General features: G+C 40.8%; 1 protein-coding gene across 1 annotated transcript in view; it reads right to left on the bottom strand.

The window, feature by feature from the left end:
* Positions 1–307: 307 nt before the first annotated feature.
* The window catches only part of fndc1 (fibronectin type III domain containing 1), a 33,223-nt gene continuing 14,017 nt past the window's right edge, over positions 308–19,513 (bottom strand). Inside the window, 15 exon segments of the mRNA XM_044049863.1 lie at positions 308–2,190; positions 3,025–3,147; positions 3,263–3,424; positions 4,630–4,659; positions 4,957–5,036; positions 7,622–7,730; positions 9,881–10,114; positions 13,097–13,240; positions 14,181–14,255; positions 14,867–15,015; positions 15,017–15,203; positions 15,325–15,436; positions 15,766–15,881; positions 15,960–18,545; positions 18,633–18,821. Coding sequence (XP_043905798.1) covers positions 2,075–2,190; positions 3,025–3,147; positions 3,263–3,424; positions 4,630–4,659; positions 4,957–5,036; positions 7,622–7,730; positions 9,881–10,114; positions 13,097–13,240; positions 14,181–14,255; positions 14,867–15,015; positions 15,017–15,203; positions 15,325–15,436; positions 15,766–15,881; positions 15,960–18,545; positions 18,633–18,821 — 4,412 coding nt within the window. The 3' untranslated portion in view covers positions 308–2,074.

Raw genomic sequence — 19,513 nt, 5'->3', positions numbered from 1 at the left:
TTTTGGGAGAAGTTCTACATAACAGAGTTCTTCCACTAACTTGGGTCAAACTCAATTGATTAAACATCATCACAGTGGACAGGTTTTATTGGGGTTTTCCATGTGACACGTGGGATAACTACAAACTCTCTGAAACCCTCTTGAGGTTTTAAACGTCTGCTCCATTACCTGAGGAATGTGAGAGACGTGCTACATAGCTGCTTCTTCATATGAAAGGACAGCACTGGCTCTGCTGTTGGGCTTTGAGGAGCGCGAGATCAGTTTCCAAAATTGTGTAATGATTAATTAATGAGCAACAAACATGAAATAGAGCGATCCATTTATTTTGTCTTGTCTGTGTAAGATTTTCCAGCTGTGGTGCTGACCTGCTTCAGAGTATACTTTTACTATTTTCATCACAGTTGTTTCACACTGATGGACTATAATTCATGTTCAAACAACAAAAGAAACATTCTGGGCACCACAGTGGACTTTGGGGCATTAAAACAAAAAGTCTTTAGCCCTGTGAAAGATTTGGTCTGACCTTAAAGCAACAGTAACTGCACATTTAAGTCCACTAAGTCATTTGATATTGTTAGTTTCAAATCATCCAGAACAGAGAGCATAATCATTTAATTATTTTTTTTTTTTACTGCAGTCCTTTCCCAATTCAACAGTGCAGCTGTACTTAAGTATTCAGAACTTTGTAGCAACAAAGAAGCAAATGTGTCTGTTTCATGACAGATTATTAGGGATATATGTATTACGATTTTAAAGCCTGAATAATGTGAAATACTTTCCTTGCCAGAGTTTTCTGGGAGAGTTTCTGGTTGAAAGGGACAGGTGTAATATTAGCCACAATTTTACAAGCATCAGAATCATAAATCAGTGAAATCTTTACACTTTACAAATACTAATTATCGCTAATGTATAATATTGCAAATAAATGCCCATAACTCCGCTGACAAATTCCGTGCCTGCATAACTTCACAATTTTTAAATTGTTCTTCAGTCTACGTAATTAATTGACAGAAATTGCCAATAGTTCATTTGATGTGCTTAGTTTTCCCAAAAAAATCTGCAGTGAATTCATTAGTACCTCCACATTTTCTCAACAAATGCATGCATTACAAATCCAGTTTGTATATGTAGGTGTGTTAATAATCAACACAGGACTGATGTGACTGATTTGCTTGCGTGCCTAACACCAATGAATCTTTTTCCTTCTCACCGTCCTTTGTCTACTATACAGTCTTTTTCACATTTCATTAAACAGTATTTTTTCTGTATTAGTTGCCGTTCCAACCGGCTCATCCAAACTCCCTCTTACTCACGTCTTCCATTAGTCTGATTAAGTGGACCTGGATCACGTGCGGAGGCGTCTGCTAGGGGAAGAATGTGGCACCAGGAGAATTATGTTATGATTCATGTTTTTGGATTGTTGTGTGTGTTTTTTTTCTTAGCACCTTTATTCAATCTTCCACGGTTCCTGAGCAAGGATTTGGTCCTTTATTCTTTGTCTGTGTACATACACAACGTACAAAACTCTTAATGAGTTCTTGTGAATACCAAAAGGGTATAAAAACAAAACAAAAGAGGAGCTGTCAAAAGCTGTTACATGATCAAAGGCAAGTCTCACAACTGGAAATGAACAGACCTATACACACACACACACCTTTGGTTCTTTACAGCTCGTGCTTTGGTCCAATGTCACTGGTTTGGTTTGACCTCGTGTGGATTATTGGTGAGATAAATAACACTGGGTAAGGACCTGTCTCTGGCATAATTAGGAATAGTACAAGGACACTTTTTAGACAAGAGTTAAACAAAGCAAGAGCACACATGCTTCTTATTCCCTCATATACAGACTGCTTTATATAAAAAAAGTGCATTGTAGTGTAGTATACATTGAGTTATTTAACAGTACTATATTCTCTTTCGGTGAAGCTGTAATACATTTGTAGTGGTGTCTTCTTTTAATTCTCTCGTGGCAGGCAAAAGTCTGTGATTAAGGGCAGGACCAGTGAAGGTGTGAGCCTGCAACAGGATCTAGACCAGTTGCCCAAAAGGAAAAGTCTTCTCCTCGTTCCTCTTGTTACCACTTCCCGGGGATGGGCACTCCACATTCATACCAACCCACGAACGGATGGGATGTACGTCTGCCAATGACTCCGAATGTAACTGGCTCCTGTCTGTACGCGCGATAATAACCTGCAAATAAAAGGGAATGAATCAAAGTTCAAATTGACCTCAAGTTTTAATCAAATATTATTTCAGTATTAGAAGTTGGAGCATGTGAAACTTTCGGTGGCAAATTCTCCAGTTAGCCATAAATGTTTATAAAAAAGCGAGATGATGTCATGTAAAGAGAACCAGTCGAACCTGAAACAAACGACAACTGAGTGGAAAACGGAACAGAAATATTGATGTAATCATATTTATTTGTTGATTCAGACTACGTCTGCTTCCACTCCACTTAAAGACAAGTGTAAAAACATGTTAAGACCTAAAAACAATAACAAAAACACAAACATGCAGTGCTTTGTGGAGCCAGGCAAACAAACCAGGGAGGTAAATAGAATGAAAAGAAAGACAAGGTTCATTTTTAGCAGCTGACTCTCAAAGTCTTTGATGTCAAACTGTCCTTTAACATTTAAAAAACATTCTGCAAACGTCACTTACTCCCAAATACATAGTAAAAACCAGACACTGTTGTCATTTCTTCACTAGGAGAATATTTTAACCTTGTATAATTTGAATATTCCCCTGCACTAATATGACCTGAACCCAATGACTACCAGGAAGCAACCACAACTTTTATTAAATTTTAGAGTGGTCTACGCTGATGAAAAGCATGTGATATTCAGACTAAACACAACACAACTGCTTGATCTTGTCGCGAGTATATTAATTCAAACATCATTCGGCCCGTGTATTCTTTGTAGATACGATCGATCCACAACAGAGCCAAAGATCCAGATAGTTGGGAAACATAATAAAAGTATTAGGGCTAAATAAACAGCCATGTGCTGCTGCTTACTGTACCTTGTGCCGAGGGCAGATAGTTTGAGAGGTGAGCCGGGCCTGTCCTTCCATCCCTGTAGGAATCTACAAACTGGCAGTGGTCCTCCCCCTGTCCAAACGTGTCTCCTATACTATAAAAAGGCTCTGTCGAGGGAAGAATAATAAGGGATTTCCTTATTATTTACGGCTATCCCCAAATAATGGAGGGAAACACTGTTGTAAGCAGTGTTCCGATGGTCACATGCAGCAGACATGTTACCTCGGAGACCGTCGCCCATGAAAATCTTGTATCGCAGGGAGTTGCACAGAACCACGCCCACAAACTTCCTGTACCATGTCCGCTTGACGTACTGGCTGCCCTTACAGCTGCTGTGTGCCGAGTTGTACTTGAAGCTGAAGGGGACCCAGATGGGCTCTCCACCTGAGGAAACAACATTTAAGACATTCTATTTTTCCCCATGGGTACAGACACAATGCCGTGTGAAATAAATACATTATAAAACTAAGTCTATATATATACTACTAGACCAATACTAGAGTAAATAAAAACTTCTTTTATATCACCTAACCTCCGCCTAGAGTTAATTCACTGTATACAGGGTGTATTTCATTGTTTAAAATAGTTTGCTTACTACTCTAACTGTAATTAGTGAGCAGGGATGGATCGTGTTACCGCAGTAAACGGTGTATCCTTTAAATAGAATTATCATAAATACTTGTACAGAGAGAGGAGAGCGAGAGTTAAGAACAGTTGTAACTCTCCTCTGCGTTAGATCGCGTTTTTATATCTCGTAACTCGAGATGTTATGGTGATTTGTGCTGCTATGGGGTTTATAAATCACCAACTGTTTTCAGGGGCCAAAAATCCAAATTTGATATGCTGATAATGACCGATCCAGACGTCTCACATCATCTGGGACCAATCTGCTTACTGTTCCGGGAGTCAAAACAAATCATAATGCAGGAGCATTCACTTTTGTGTGTGTGTGTGTATCTCATGCATGTATATCTGGAGCAAACTGCCAGAAAACCCAAGGTCTGGGAGCTCAATTTTATTATCCTACTTACTGTTAATTATCGTTTCATTCAGTTGTTCTTATTTTATTTCTCATTTATACTACTGTTATATTTATGTGTCCTTTTATATTGTTCTCCATATCCTGCAAGTTATTTGAATTATGTGTTAGTCAGCGGTCATTTTTGCACATTTTAAATAACCCTAACCTAATGGCTGCCGTCCAGTAGACAAAGAGTGAATGTTGACCGTTTTAATAACCTTGTTCATGGTCACGCGGCACAGATTTGAACCCACATTGCTGACATTATAAGACAAGACATCCCTCTATACAATGGACTACTTACATATTTCTGCTATTCCCTATTCAACGCCAAAATATACACTGAGTGAACAGTTAGCAGTGAGCTACTACTGGCAGTTACGGCGTCCTGGCTCACTCTCCGGTCAGTCACTTATTGAGAGTGACATCTAAATGCATTGAGAGCAGTGTTACTGAGGGGAAATGATAAAGGAGGCACACTGCTGCTGAAGTGAATCCAGATGGTTTGTTTAACAGAATGATGGCGCTCTCTCTCTCTCTCTCTCTGAGCGGCTCTGGTCAGACTTACCAGGTGGCCTTTCGATGAGAAGAGGATCATCTGAAAGAGAAAGAAAGAATGCGATCATCTCACCGGGGATTAAATGCACAAAAACAGCACGGCAAGTTCAATCTATTCCCCTGATTATGGAAATAAAATGACTTAATACACAAAACAAATGCTGTGTCCATGTGAGAGTCTGCTGCTAACGCCAAATGTGAATATCTTGCGTTGCAATGAAATGAACACCACAGTAATACTTTCGTGTGCCCACATTTCTGTACAGGGAAGTGAAAATCTGACTGCAGTTAAACTGTGACAAACGAGGAACGTCGCAGGTGCCGACAGGATACACACCTGATTCAGTGACATAGGTGAGCGTCTCGCTGATTGGACCCAAACCAAACACATTCTTGGCCTGCACTTTGAAGTAGTACCTGAATGAAAAACAGAGGAAGGGCTTAATGAGAGATTTACTGGGTACATTCATGTCATGGAATATTTGCGACTGGGTGAAGGTGGATTAAAAAAGTTAATGACCGAAGCAGATGACGGGGGAAGCTTCAGTCGGGCTGATTTACTGTCGGGTCTATTTTATACCTGCATAAACCCAAAGCTATGTGCAGCACCAGAAAAGAGATATTTGGCTGCGGTTGAAAGGAGAAGTGGCGTGGAAAGAGAGGAGGGACGGTTGGTGAGCAGACAGCCGATAGGACGGCTGCTTTGTGTGTGTGTTTACTGTATGTTTTTCTTTAACTCTGCAAGGTCACACACAGTGAGTTCATGGTCTGTCAGTTTCTCAGTTTCCAGCCAAAGACTTTCAACGTGCACAGGCGCAAGGCCTGGATCCAATCACCCCAGCCATGTGACAACAGTGACCAAAATAATATCACCACAGTGAGAGAAGAGAGAGAAGGGGAGGGGTCACTGCAGCTGTAGGGAGATGATGTCATGAATGTTCAAAATGGAAAAACTTTAAAAAAAAGTTTTAAAAAAAGCAATATGCCAGTTTATTAAGAAAACAATGAATAGACGACAAAACGCTACATCGAGCCAAGCTGGCCATTTGAAACTCTCAACCTGATTCAGAGCATCGGACCCGATGTGTCATCACTCCGTCTAACATGGACCAACAGTGAGACTTGCCCTTTTACACGCTCCTCGGCTCAGCCACAAAACCGTACGGCAAATTCTAAGGTGCTTTTGCAACGTATTGTTTAAAATGGAGAGCAAAGAAAAAGAAAAGTTGTCCACCAAGATAATCAATTAATTAAAAAGTGGAGATACGACATAGACACCAGAGGGTGATTCTGGTGAAGTCTATAGGAAAATTTGCCTATTCGCCTATGTACATCTGTGAATTTCCATAGGGTGATATATATATATATATAGATATAGGGTTCAGATTCTAATGGTTGACTTCACAAAAGATTGTTACTTGGATAAAGAAAGGTAGCTGTTAGATGTCCCCTCCAAAATCTTATATCAATAATCTCTATCCAAACAGCCATCGAGGCAACAACAACAGATCATTTTGGAGACTTTAAAATCATCTTAGTTTAGGGAATCTGTCTTATTAATAGTGGTTATAAAATACTATGTAATGAAAGGGGCGTTAATTCAATAAACCTAGACTGTCTATGTAGATTAAAGGGAAACAGAGGATGTACATGTATCTTAGTGCATGTTTTCTTGCAGTAATTTGAATTATGTGTTAGTCAGTAATCATTCTTGGACATTTTAAATAACCCTAACCTAATGGCTGCCCTCCTGTAGACAAAGAGTGAATGTTAACAGTTCTTTAAAATTATTATTAGATTATCAAAACAGCCATAGATACAACTTTAACGGATCATTTTGGAGTTAAGTCTTTAGTTTCGGAACCTGTACTAACGATAGTTTTAAATTAATGACAGAACACTGAGCACAAATCTTTGGATCAAGGGAAAAAAAATACTTAATAGTCACTGAATATATAAATGTCCACAAGCGTGTATTAAGCTCAGTATATCTGGCAACCAGATGGAGTCTGCAGCATGTGAAATGCCACCACTCTCGCATAAAACCACACTAAGATCAACTGTAACCGCGGGAGACACACTTTCATGAATACAAGTTGGTTGTCAGGGAGGGAAGCCCCTGTTGCAGCCTCTTGGAAAACTTGACTCTTGCACGCAGCTCTGCTGTTTGTGTTCAGCAGCAGGTGTGTGGTTAAAGAGCCAAAGAGGAGACACCTGTCACAACACCAGGCAAAATGAAAACCACACACAACAAACAATACAAGCAACTATTAAATGCTAACATCATTTACACTGATGTGTAAAAAACGCATAGAAATGAATGAAAAACAAATAAGGTTGAAAAGCATTTCTGCCGCGGCATTGTTCTCATGCTTTTATTTTGAAAAGCGACACCTGCGTTTCATAAGACTTGGTTGTAAAAAACCACACTCTGAAACGACTGTGTTTGCGATGAAGAGACAGATAACGCGAGCTGCATTTAATTTCCACAAATTCTCCCTGTCACAACAAATGTTTCTCACATGTCACGTTTTGGTGCAGATTCAACTTTTTTCTTAAAATGTGATTCACGTCACTCCAAGGGTTTTCTGGTCCCCCCAAACAACAGCTTGGGTGTCACTACTCTTGTTGTGATTAGTTTCGGTCTGGTTTCACATCACAAATGGCAACGCAATTCCCACAACAACATCAACAGACATGAATACGTGAGCTCACACACAAACATTCAGACCATAATATGTATATTCCGCGCATTTATGTGATGACAGGATCTTATATAAACACTCTCTGGCAGAAATAAACGCGACAAAGCCACAGCCAAGAACTTGCACCTGCAGGCAGAAACATGATCATAAACAAAACACTCTGGTCAGAGATTATGTTATAACTGCGCAAATCTTAATCAATGTTGTTGTTGTTTTTTAAAGCATTGCGCATTAACTTCTCTCTAATTGTGAGTGTTGTGTGCAAACAGTGGGCAAACAACAGGTGGTACGTGTTACCTAGAGTTGGGTTTGAGGTTCTCCACGGCCAGGTGTGTCCCGCTGGACGATCCCAAGGACCATCTGTCATTGAGGACGTCGTCATACGAAGCACTGTGAACCATGTAGCCTGAAGGGACCAGTGCAAAACAACAAGAAGAGCTCATTTGTTGTTAGGGAAAAACACAAAAAATCAGATTCACTGACGCAGAAAGTGGAATTGGAAGAAGATGGTCTAAAATGAAACACAACATTTTTGAGAAATACGTTTATGTCCTTTATTTGCTCAGATTGGAAGCAAAATAGGCAAAAGTTAATATGAAGACACAGCACTGGCAGTTAAATTAGCTCAGTACAAAAAACATAACGGGAATCAGGTCCAAAGGTTACATAACCATTATACTACAAAGTATAAAATAAATGAAACACACTCAGGTGTCAAAACTGGAACACAAAAACTACCCACAGTGGTTTTCCGAGTTTTTTTTCTCTTGGATTCCTTGAGTCTCTGGCGGTAGCTTTTTATTATTCACTGTTTCTGCTAAGACTGTTTAAAAATAGAATATCTACAATATACGAATAAAACAGGAGACCTCTTTTTGTATTTGTCTAGCTTGGACTCACATGCCTTGTGGTTCTTTCTGAAATATTCACATTGTTTTCATAATTTTCCACTCGTTTTTTGAGAGTAGGTGGACATTCTGGCATGTCCTGTCTCTCTGTCCACCTGTCAGTTTTCTTCTTTCTCACAGTCAGGCAGACCAATCGAGTGGGACCAGCAGAATAACCCGAGGTCACACAGCAGCCCACGGTCATTCACTGTAAAACTTTGGAAACTAGCTCTGTTGCACATCAGAATTTCTGAAGGTTTCTATTGGAGTTTCAAGTTTGAGTCTCTATTTTTACTGGAGTCACACCAACATAGCTGGCTGCTGAGAGGAGGGAAGGGAAATACTAACTACTTTGTTAGTCTTCTTTCAGTTTTTCATCTCGTCTTCATTTAACAGGATTTAACACAGTGTTTTGTCTTTTCCATCTGCATTCTGGAGTTATGTTTTTTTCCCCTTCTTTCTGTAGAAATTCACTAATATGTTTGCCTGGAAGAGCCAAATGCAACACTCGCTTACTCTGTGATAAATGTGCATGTTTTGACCAAACCCTTAAAGCAAAAAGGGAATGAGAAGTTTGATTCATATTCCACATGCTAAAAGCTGTTTCTGTCCATTTGTTTTGAAAGCTGTGGCCCATAAGTTGCAAGACAAAACAGTGCTTTGTGTTTACTATAATTATATTCTGTATATCTTGTCTACTTTTTCCAGCCCTTAAATAGTTGACATTTGTAGGTAATAATCATCCATAATTTCACAGAAACGATCTGCTATAATAATTCACATCCACATATACTTAAAAGAAAGAAAAAAAAAGAGTTGTATCATGCAGGATATAATATGTGGCATTTTAAATGGAAGCGACTGGTGATCAGGTGCCACTGTGTCCAGACAGATTTGCTACATAATGTGGAAAATGTCCTGAGCAGAGAGGAAACACTGGAGGACAGATGGAAAACACCAGTGACAGTACAGGCCATCTATCTGTTTTACACATCAGAGGACGGACGGAGCAGCCCACAGCACGACCAGAAGCTTGTGTTTTACTGCCAAAGAAAACACAGACTGCCAGACTGCTACCTCTAGTCCATCATGTCTTATGTAGTAAGCGGTTATCATCAGTTTATTGTCTATCCCCCTTTTTCTCCTGTGCCACTTTAGGTTGTTGGTCAGGTGACAGTTTTGGTTCTCCCTAAAAAAAAAAACTCTGCGGGAAACGAGCAGCCCCATTCCACATGCTCACACTTCATTTTAATAACAACCTAGCGCTGGATTGAGTTTTGAAAGAAAGAGATTCTGGTAACACGTTCAAGACACAGTCCTGAATCAAAGCAGCCGCTTTTAACCTTCCTGACCACTGAAAATGCTTCACACTACAAGTCAAACAAACGTTCGTGGAGCCCTGTATCTTGCATCATTCATACCTCCTTATCCACATGCCCTTAATGCCATTTTGGTATAGTTAAAGTTTAAAGGTAAAGTACATTTTTATCAAACAAAAAACATTTTAGGCGATTAAGAAAGAGCCAGATTCTGCAGCGATGTCCTAAAAACGTTGGCACCAAAATGATCAGTTCATACCACAAATGTAAGCCTCTTTGTCAACATTAATGTAGTGCAGAAAGAAAAGCAAAAAGAAAAGGATCCGCCCCCCCCTCCCCCGAATCCTTACCTGACACCATATCCCCTTTCATCGGGAGAGCCCAGTCCAGGATGATGAATGAGTGGCAGCCCTCCATGGCGACCACAGTGATGTTCTGGGGCTTGTTCTTGGGAGGCTGGTTCTGAAGGGCTCCAATGTCCTTCTTCATCAGGTCTTCCAGGACATCGACCTGCAGAAACTCCAGAGCCTCGGTCAAGGAGCAGGGAGCACCTGGGTCCTTCCGGATATAGTTCACATAGGGAGCTAATGGCAGAAGACATTGAATACGTTTACCGCTCTTCATTTAGTAAATGAAAATTAGAATGAATTCAACTACTTTTCTACTTTTACGAGTATTCTGGCCATTCCTCCATGGTCCTTCATTTGTTGTGTCTCCTCCCTTTTGTCATTTGTTTTCAGTGACTCTGGACCTACAGCTGTGAATGCTTCAGAAATCCCACAATTCCTAAACTGACATGAATTTTGGAGGGAACCACTTGAGTCTGGAGTGGCTCCCACCTCCCCAGATGACTGGCCTTCTGCACAGGCCAAGAGGCTAACACGTGTCATGATCCACACATAAACATACCGTCTGTGAGGCTGTGCGGGATTAGACCATTGAGTCTATGTCGTGTTGCTACGTGCGGTCGCGGTAAGCAGGTTTACGTTGGTTTGTAGACACGGCGGTTGAATGCATGCGTTCTCGTACAGTATGAACATTTCCACGGTCTCTGCAGGCTTGTGCACGCTAATCCAGAGGATTTACTTTGAACATGTGTTCATTTTTAAACCTCCCTGCAGAGGCTCAACTGTCTTCTTCTGCTTGTTGAAAACCCCAAATCCAAAACACAGATTGACAACAGCATCCACAAACAAGCCTGACATGGATTAAATGTCACTTGGAAAACAACAGCCGGACAGTTCACATGATATCAGCTAATGGCTGTCTAGTCTGGTATAAAGTAGCCCTACAGTGGTCCAAATATCCTGGGATTCATTTTACTGTCAAATGTGCCAAATGTGACTCAAACCATCTGGTGTAAAGAAGAGTCGTGCAATTATTAATAATCGTTGCTAAATACTTTGTGTCAAACAACTGCCTCGGGCTCGTTTCAGTCAAACTAAACCAAACTTGGACGGAGAAAAAAACAATGATACGCTCTATTCTACACAGTTCTTGCAAAGCATGTCACTGAACTGTGCTCTTTCTGTGCTGAGGTCCGCTGCACTAACTTTGATGATTAACACCGCTCTCTGTGCCTGTCTGTTTTTGTCCTAGCACTTGGGGGAGTAATGGCAATCAGATGGCTCTCTATGAGAAGTGTGTGGAGACAAGAAAGCCATTGTTTATCAAAATAGATGGTGTGTCCGCACCATGAGCCATGTTATTTTTCCATGCTTGCCTCTGGAGCAGATGATCCTGATAGTTCCGTCACTGTACAGGTTACAACTGCAGCTGTAAATATCTCTGTTAACAAAGGCTTGAAGGAAATATTAATTTAACTGACAAGTTGCATTTAATCCGTCTATAAATGATACTTTGAATTGGCAACAGGCTCACACTAAAGCTAATGGCACTCATTACAAAAGTCCATCATTGTGACAGGCCTGAATCTGTGCTATTTTATGATATCTGCGTAAATCTGAAGTAGCTGCCTAATCACCATACTAAATTAAAGGGGCTCGACCGATTTTGTGTGTCAGAGTCAATTTAGTCAATATGGGGAGTATTACACACTGCCAGTGAAAACAATTGTACAGTTGTCTTTCTTTTTTCTCTGAAGGAACTTTATAAACTGAGATCATTACTAATGGGACATCTTTGTACCTTGGCTTGAGCACACTGTTTTTAATGGGAAGGAGGACATGGGAGTTTCCAAACAAAGTTGCTGATTTACATTACGGGACGTGTAGGATCAGGTGGTTTTAAACCTTTTCGAAGGACACAAGGTTAAAATACTTCCATCTGTCTCGGCAGAGAAGTCTATTCACTTCAGCTGTTGCAGGCATTATGGCCTCTGGCTACACTGCTGGTGATGGATGGATTGTCCCTATATTGCTCCGAGTACTAAAATGCCAACGGTCTAATTATGTTTATTATAAAAACTTCCAAAGCTGAAAGTATTTTCCTTTCCTTTTCTGTAATTACTAGAGCAACAATTTGTTATTGAAGCCTGTGGCTACATTATACATGGTCATGGTCAACTCTTTCAAGGACTAAAGAAAAAAAAGCCCTCCTTAAAAACCTATGTAGTTTTTAAGGAGGTTGCAGTTGCGTGGATTCTGTTTTTATGTCTGTCAAAAAAACATTTCGAAGTATGAAAGGCCAACGTAAACATACAGAAAATGTAAAAAGAAAGCAGGGGCCCAAAGTTTACTGTCAAGTCTCAAGACATTTAACAACGCGTCCTCAGTGAACCTTTATTATGATCCCATGTCATGTAAATGCCCAATGTGAGTTAGTAAGTTGCTCATACATGTTTATCCTGTAATTTTCCTCAACATAACATATGGAAAGTCATATATATGTATAAGTATATACATATATACATATATATATACATATATATATATATATATATATACATATATATATACACATTACAGTATCAGTTGTATGACCACCTCCAATTTGCACAAACACTATGCCGTAACATTTTAGATAGAAATGATGAGAAGAGAGAAAAAAAAGTTTTTATGTTTTTAAAATTTCTGGTTCTATAAAGTCAGACGGGGGCTATTTATTTATGAGGTATTGGCAAGATGGAACAAGTTTATTACCACTGCACAAAACAAAACAGAACTCCCATCAGCCTGTCATTATTTACGGCACTGAGATCATACACACACAGGGATGGTAACATATGATACTCAGAAACCAAGCATGTAAGATCAATTGGGCTACTTTATGTATCATTCTTGCTAGTTGAATTATAAGGTGAACATATAACCTATCGTAGAGATCTATGTCGTAGCAAGTACAAACCAGTAGAAATGTATAACCTGATCTCTTAGTATTTGGAGAAGCTAAGGTGATGGGTTTTCAAGAAATTACAACTTATTGTAGATCTGTCATCTGGTATTAAGTTCCCTTTCAAGATCCGTCATGCAAGATGGAAATACAGTATTAAATCATGAAAATTGACGCATTCAGTTGCACAAACTTGTCTATCCACCTTTGGAAGAGATTGCATTCAAGAATAAATGTAGGGTGAAAGAAGAAAAGAGAAGTACAGATTTCAGTACCTGTGAATCGCCTCTTCCCACTGAGGTCAAACTCAGATGAAGGGCCTTGGTTGGAAGGTCTTGTCTGTGGGGCTGGAGTCACGATTTCCGTGGTGGGAAAGGTGGTGGTAGGCGGTGGCAGGGTGGTCTGAGTGAAAAGCTCATCTAACAACAAAGCATGTGTCAGGGAGATTTTGAAAAATGTCTTTATATTGTTACTCAGAAATGCTGCCCGTGACTCATTAATCCTGTAAGTGTCACCATGAGCTGCATAATAAGAGAATTAAAAGATTAAATGAACTGTGGGATAAGATATGTGAGCTCACTTTGGAGAGACCCACCACCCAAGCCAAAATCATATTTTGCTACCCTCGTTTCCCATGTCATTTTCCCATGTCAAGTTTCCAAGGCTGAAAGTGTGAAAGGGTTCATTGGGTGAAATTCAATTAATTCCTTCATCTTTCATCACAGTTTTTTTCCTCTGTGCTGAATCAGTGGACTTTGCCATTACATCATGGTCCACACACATGCAACCAGCTTTGAGCCATGGCAGGGAAATGCTAAGAAAAATAATGTAATGCTCAGTGTGACTTTTCTAGCAAACCCCCTAAAAGGAAAACAGATAAAATATCACAAGCTGCTCACATGTTTACTCAATCAGATATCTATGGTGAAATCACAACATACAAACAACCAAACAGCAGTTTTCTATTCAGCTGAAGCTAGGGGTTATCTATAACATTACAATGCAATGTTAATCACTGCAAATTCATCACATCGGATCTTTAGCCGGGGCATTCTCTTAGTAATGCAGTTCACATGCAGTCTGAGTCAATGTCTTTGCAAGAAAAGTGATTAAAAACAGTCAGAATGGAAAGTATCCAATATACCAGCAGTGAACCAGGACCAAGTCCAAACAGATATACGAGAAGAGACAAAAAGCGAAGACCACAGGCAGTGCAAAGAGGCAGACGGAGGAGGTACAGATAAACAGATGGTAACCAAACGGGGCATTAGACGTTTAACAAACAATGAGAAAACAGTGCAGTTTAGTTCGTCAAGCCAAGTGGCAATAGTGCGGTCTGAAGCCAAACTCAGCCAATACCTTTCTTAAGAGCTAAAGCATCAGGCACCATGGTCACTGTAACCATGAAGTCCATTTCCAATCCTGAGGATTCCTCTGTCAGAGAAGTAGAACAAGCTGTAGCATCAATCTCATATGGCTATTGCATATATGTATACATTTCTGGTAAACTGGCATAGACACATACACATGCACACCCACACAAACCATCCTGAGCACAGATACAAGCACTTTAATATTTTAAGTGTCAAATGTGCACCTGAAGGTTTTGTAAAAAAATCTGTACTTTCTCAATTTTTCATGAATAATTGCATCATCAGGTCTTTTCTGCTTTTAGTTGAAACCCTGGCTACTGTGGATTAGGCATACAATTTACAAAGCATTTCAACTTCACACTGAGACTGAATAACAACAAAATTACTTGTTGACACCAGTGTGCTATCTATGAATAAGCAGTGCTCCAGTAAAACAGCCAGGCACCAGATGTGGAGACTTTAGTGTGGTTTAAGTGGTCTCACATCAGTCATGTTCTGATCTGATGTTAACATCTCTCTCATGGGATCCAGTTACAGGTGGACATCTTGGATGTGGTCTATGTGATTGGATCTCAATGCATCTAAATGTGTTTATTGTGGCTACTCATCAAAAATCCTTACTTTATTTTTGTATGACAATCTGCAGTTTGTGATGGATGAAGATAGACTCACCTTCTGGATAACAGTCCAATATTCCTTCTTCATCCAGAAATGGATACCCATACTCATTTGTTTTAGAAAAGGTTCCTGATGGACAGGTTGGGTATGGCATTGCAGTGGTAGGCTCCTCTGTGGTCATTGCAGTGGTGGTGGGTACAGGTGGTGGTGGTGGTGGTGGTGGTGGTGGTGGTGGTGGTCGATGTCCTGCGGTTAGGCAGGTCCAAGCCAAGCACAGGTTTCCCTCCAATCATGAGGACCTTCTCCTTTGGGTTGATCACAGGCCGACTATCTCTGCCATGGCCAAACAGTGCCATACCTTCCTGGTTTAACAGTGGACTGCCCCTGTGGTCTGGCAGGCCGCGAGAAGGATGGGAAACAGAATTTGCATGACCTCATCTCAGAACCACATTCACGTTCAGTCTCTATATAGTATGTTTAAATGTAATGTGAAATCGATGGTAGTGTATCACCAAAAATTGTGCGGCCATCCTCGCCAAGCACTATTCTCTTGGGTTTGCCTTGGGAGTCCTGGAGGATTTGTCCATCCTGGTTCATAAGAATCCCCCTCTCCAAGTCTGCCACCTAGATAGACACAAAGAACAACTATATAGAGTAATCCGTGTAAAGACAATGTGAACTTGTATTGACTGTGTGATTTAGAATCAAGCATTTTAATGAGAACATAGGATTTGAAGAATTTCAAGGACACTTTAGAAGGATGGAACAAAACTCAGCATTAAAATAATATTGCAATATTAAAATAATATGTCAGACGGTTAAAAAATAGATTTTACTTTGATATGATTGATTGTGATACTTAAGACAGCTTCGCTAACGTTCTCATCAACATTATCCTCTCATCTTTTCCTAAATGTTGAGCTTTTAAAAGTAAGGATTTAAAGTGGGGTTACCCATTTGGTTCCATCAGGTCCAGTGATGAACCTTTGACCAGTAGCCTTACTGGTTCCATGAGATGTGGAGGAATCTTTATTGTTTGCTGGTGTCAGGTTGGGTCGTCCATTTTTACCTGAGTGATCAAAGTATTACGTTTTTATTATTTAATTTTTGCTCATAAAATCTCATGCACTTTAACAACTGCGTTTACCATTTCCTATGGCAGGTTTGGATGAGCCTCCATTGGTTGGTTTCCCTCTGGTGATAGGGTACCGAGGCCTAGACCCCTGTCCCCTAAAGCTGTCTCTGGATGAAGAAGAAGCTGAAGATGATGACACTGTGGACTGTGAGTTTCCTCCAGTTTTTGCCTCTGTCTTTGTCTCAGTAGTGTCTGTGCCAGCTTCATTATCTGAAGTCAACACTGATTGAGGTGAATTTGATGAAGAAGAATCAAACGAGGATGAAGATGATTCAGGTGTTGACGAACCCAGTCTTGTGTTCTGAGCCGGTTGTGGTCTGAAGGGAATCCTAGACCCACCAAAATGCCTGTTAGCCGACAGAGGGGAGCGCACCCTCCCATTCGCCCCCACACCAGGACGACGGAGAGTTGGAGTGATTCTTAAAGATGTGCCTGTTCTAGTCTCAGAGCTACTTTCCCTTGTATCCACACTCTCGTTGTCCTCTATGTTTCTGTCAAGGTCAGTGGGTGGAACAGCAGGACTCTTTTGAGAGACAATGGGATTTGAAACTTTGTCATTTTTCCCACTAACTTCCCGACTCCCTACGTCAACAAAAGACTTATCATGATTATTATTATTATTGTTACGAGATGTTTCTCTATGAATGGTCCCGCTTGAGTTTCTGTGTCCACTCGTAGAATGATGGGAATTTGAAGAAGTGGATGGTGAAGAAGAGGAGGGGGTAATTGGGTTTTTAGAGTCACTAGATGCAATATTTTTATCAATCAAAGGTGGCTTAATAGAGCTTGCCCTAACCCCATTCTTTAGTGAGTCATCAGTGGAAGGAGCATTTAGATCTTCACTGGTCTCCTGTATTGTGGACACCCCAGAGGCACCTGTGGCACCTGAGATCCTGGTGGGTGTCCCCCTTAAGATGGGTCTGCCAGCCCCTACAGAGGATGAAGTCCTAGTCCATGCCGTCCTTCCATTCTGCCGGGAAGATGATGTCCTTGTTCCTGAAGTTCCTCTGCCTGGATAATGACTAGCTAGCCACGGAAACCTTTCAATCATTGATGGGCTAATTCTGGTACGAGAAACCGCAGGTTTTACATCAGTGCTCTCCTCCCTTCCTTCTTTCTTTACACTCTCCTCTGTGGGTTGTGTTTTAGTGCTTAACGTAGGCTCCTCACTAGGCTCCTCACTAGGTTCCTCACTACGCTCCTCAACTTTTGCTACTTCTGTATCAGCGTTTTTAATTTGACTGTCATAATTTCCTTTGCTGTATGTTAAATCTACCTCAGGTGATGTGTTTGAGTTGTGTGTGCTATGTGACGTTGCAGAGCTGTGAGAGCCTCTGTGTGATATTGATGGATGAGAACCAGATGTGGCGGCAGTGGATGGATGTTGTGAGCTGCTTTGTGATGTTGATGGCAAAATGCTTGAGCTTTGTTTATCTGATACTTTAACGCCATGTGACCTGGACTGTGAGCTAGTCTGAGGCCTGTCGGAATTATACGTATCAGATGTTGTTTGGCTGTTAGTCCTTTCTGGTACAGTGGATTGTGATGATGCTGAAATATGTGTCTTTGATGTTGCGGGGTTTAGAGTTCTGCTTGGCATATTCAACTGTGAGGTGATGACAGGTTTATAACCATTCAGCATTCGAGTTGAATTGCCTCTTAACAAAGGACGTCTTCGACTAAAACCATATCTAGAACCAAAGTTAGACCCACTGTTACGGCCTCCTGAAGCTGGACTTCTACCAACAGGGGCAGTCCCTGACTGCTGTGAACTGTCCTCTTTAAGAACTGGAGTGGAAGGTTTGTTGTAACTAACTGTGTCCTTACCAAAGGTATCTTCACTCTTGGGGTATGAAGATGCCACATACTCCTCTCTACTGGCTGCAGACTCTTGAATATGTGAGGAGGATGATAAAGAGGGTGAAGAAGGTGAGGTTGAGGGCGATGAAGAGGGAATGGAGGGAGAAGAAGATGTTGATGAATCAGAAGAGGGAATAGAGGAGGATGAAGATGATGATGATGAAGCAGAATTAGATGCTGTTTTTTTATGGACCCTTATTTTAATGGGCCTTCTGGGAAGTGGTTTGGGTTGAGCAAAAACTGGTTTATTTGGTGAGGGTGTCAAAACTTTGAGGCTGGGTGTTTCAGTAGTTTGCAGCTCCTCATTATATCTTGCGTCCTCCTCAAATTCAGGAGACACGTCATTGTCTGGTTCTTTTGTCTCAAGAACAACCTTCAATGTTGTTGTTTCTTTGACTGGAGGTGGTGTTGTGGGTATTGTCTCATCTTCCTTCTCTTCATCTTCTCTATCTTGACCCCTTCCTCTGGAGGAACCCCTGTTTCCCGAGTTCCTACCCAAGCCCCTTACAGAGGAGAAGATGCTGTGATAAGAGCGTGTCTGAGAAAGCGGGCGTTGACGCCTGTTGACGGATGCAACAGGGCGCGTCTGAGGACTGGTGACTGGTGACATTGTGGTTGGCTCCTCTGGTGCTTCTGTTGAGGGTTCAGATTCCTCATGGTCAATTTCCAGTTCGGAAGGAGTGTAGCTAGGCCTGTGGATGACCTTGGGTTTTGAGAACGACGAGGCAGTGCTGCTGGCTGGCAGTGGACACACATTGTCAAGAATTTAGGATTAAACTAATTTTGAAGTGCCCATGCTTGAAAATAAAGAGCAGCAATGCTTACATCCTGGCATGGCAACACTGAAGGCCTTGCTTTGTGGTCCCTGTCCCCTTCTATTGGTGGCTCTAATCTTGAAGATGTACCTGTCTCCCGGTGTGAGGCCCTCTACTGTGGCTGTTGTGGTGCTTCCACGGTATGACACACTTTTCATTCCAAATGGCTTCATGGCAGGAGCATAAGACATGATGTATTCTGTGCAGAAGTAGATGATGAACAGTTATATTTAAGGGATGTATTGACACCATTTAATATTGTAAGGTTGATTTAGGTTTTTGCTACGTTCATGTCCTTTTCAAGCTCAGGCTTTACAACAGTCAATATCTGCGATAACCCAATGTGCTCTTGTGTTTGTATTCCACTTTGAAAGCAGAGATGTTCTTCAGTTCTGATGTTGGATGAGAGGTTAAACATCTTCAAATTTAGCTCAAGCAAGTCCAGTTGCCACAGCTACAGTAACTAATGAAGAGAAGGAGAAATATCACTGACTTCCATTAGTTGATAATTTTGACACATTCGCAGTCACTGGCAGCTCCCACACTCAGTGATTTATTTGTACTACACATACATATATAGATACCTTGCTTTCATTGTTTTGATGGCAATTTACCTAATAGTCGCTATATTGAATAACTTTGTGGCTTTAGCACAGCACGCATTACCCACTTGAATCATGGCACTAAATACTAACATGCTGTGTAACACAAGGAAGTTGACAAGTGAATCACAAATGGCATAAAGCATATGACTTATTCTCATCCAGGTCAAATACAGTACCAACACTGTCAGTCAATAAGAAAAACAAAAGAAAAGAACAATATAGGTGGTGCTGGGATAGCAGAAAGTCAAATTTAAACATTTTCACATTTACTAAATAACTATTAACT

This window comes from Solea senegalensis, linkage group LG17, assembly GCF_019176455.1.
Source record: "Solea senegalensis isolate Sse05_10M linkage group LG17, IFAPA_SoseM_1, whole genome shotgun sequence".
Lineage (NCBI taxonomy): Eukaryota > Metazoa > Chordata > Actinopteri > Pleuronectiformes > Soleidae > Solea > Solea senegalensis.
This window is presented reverse-complemented; position numbering and strand designations above follow the sequence as displayed.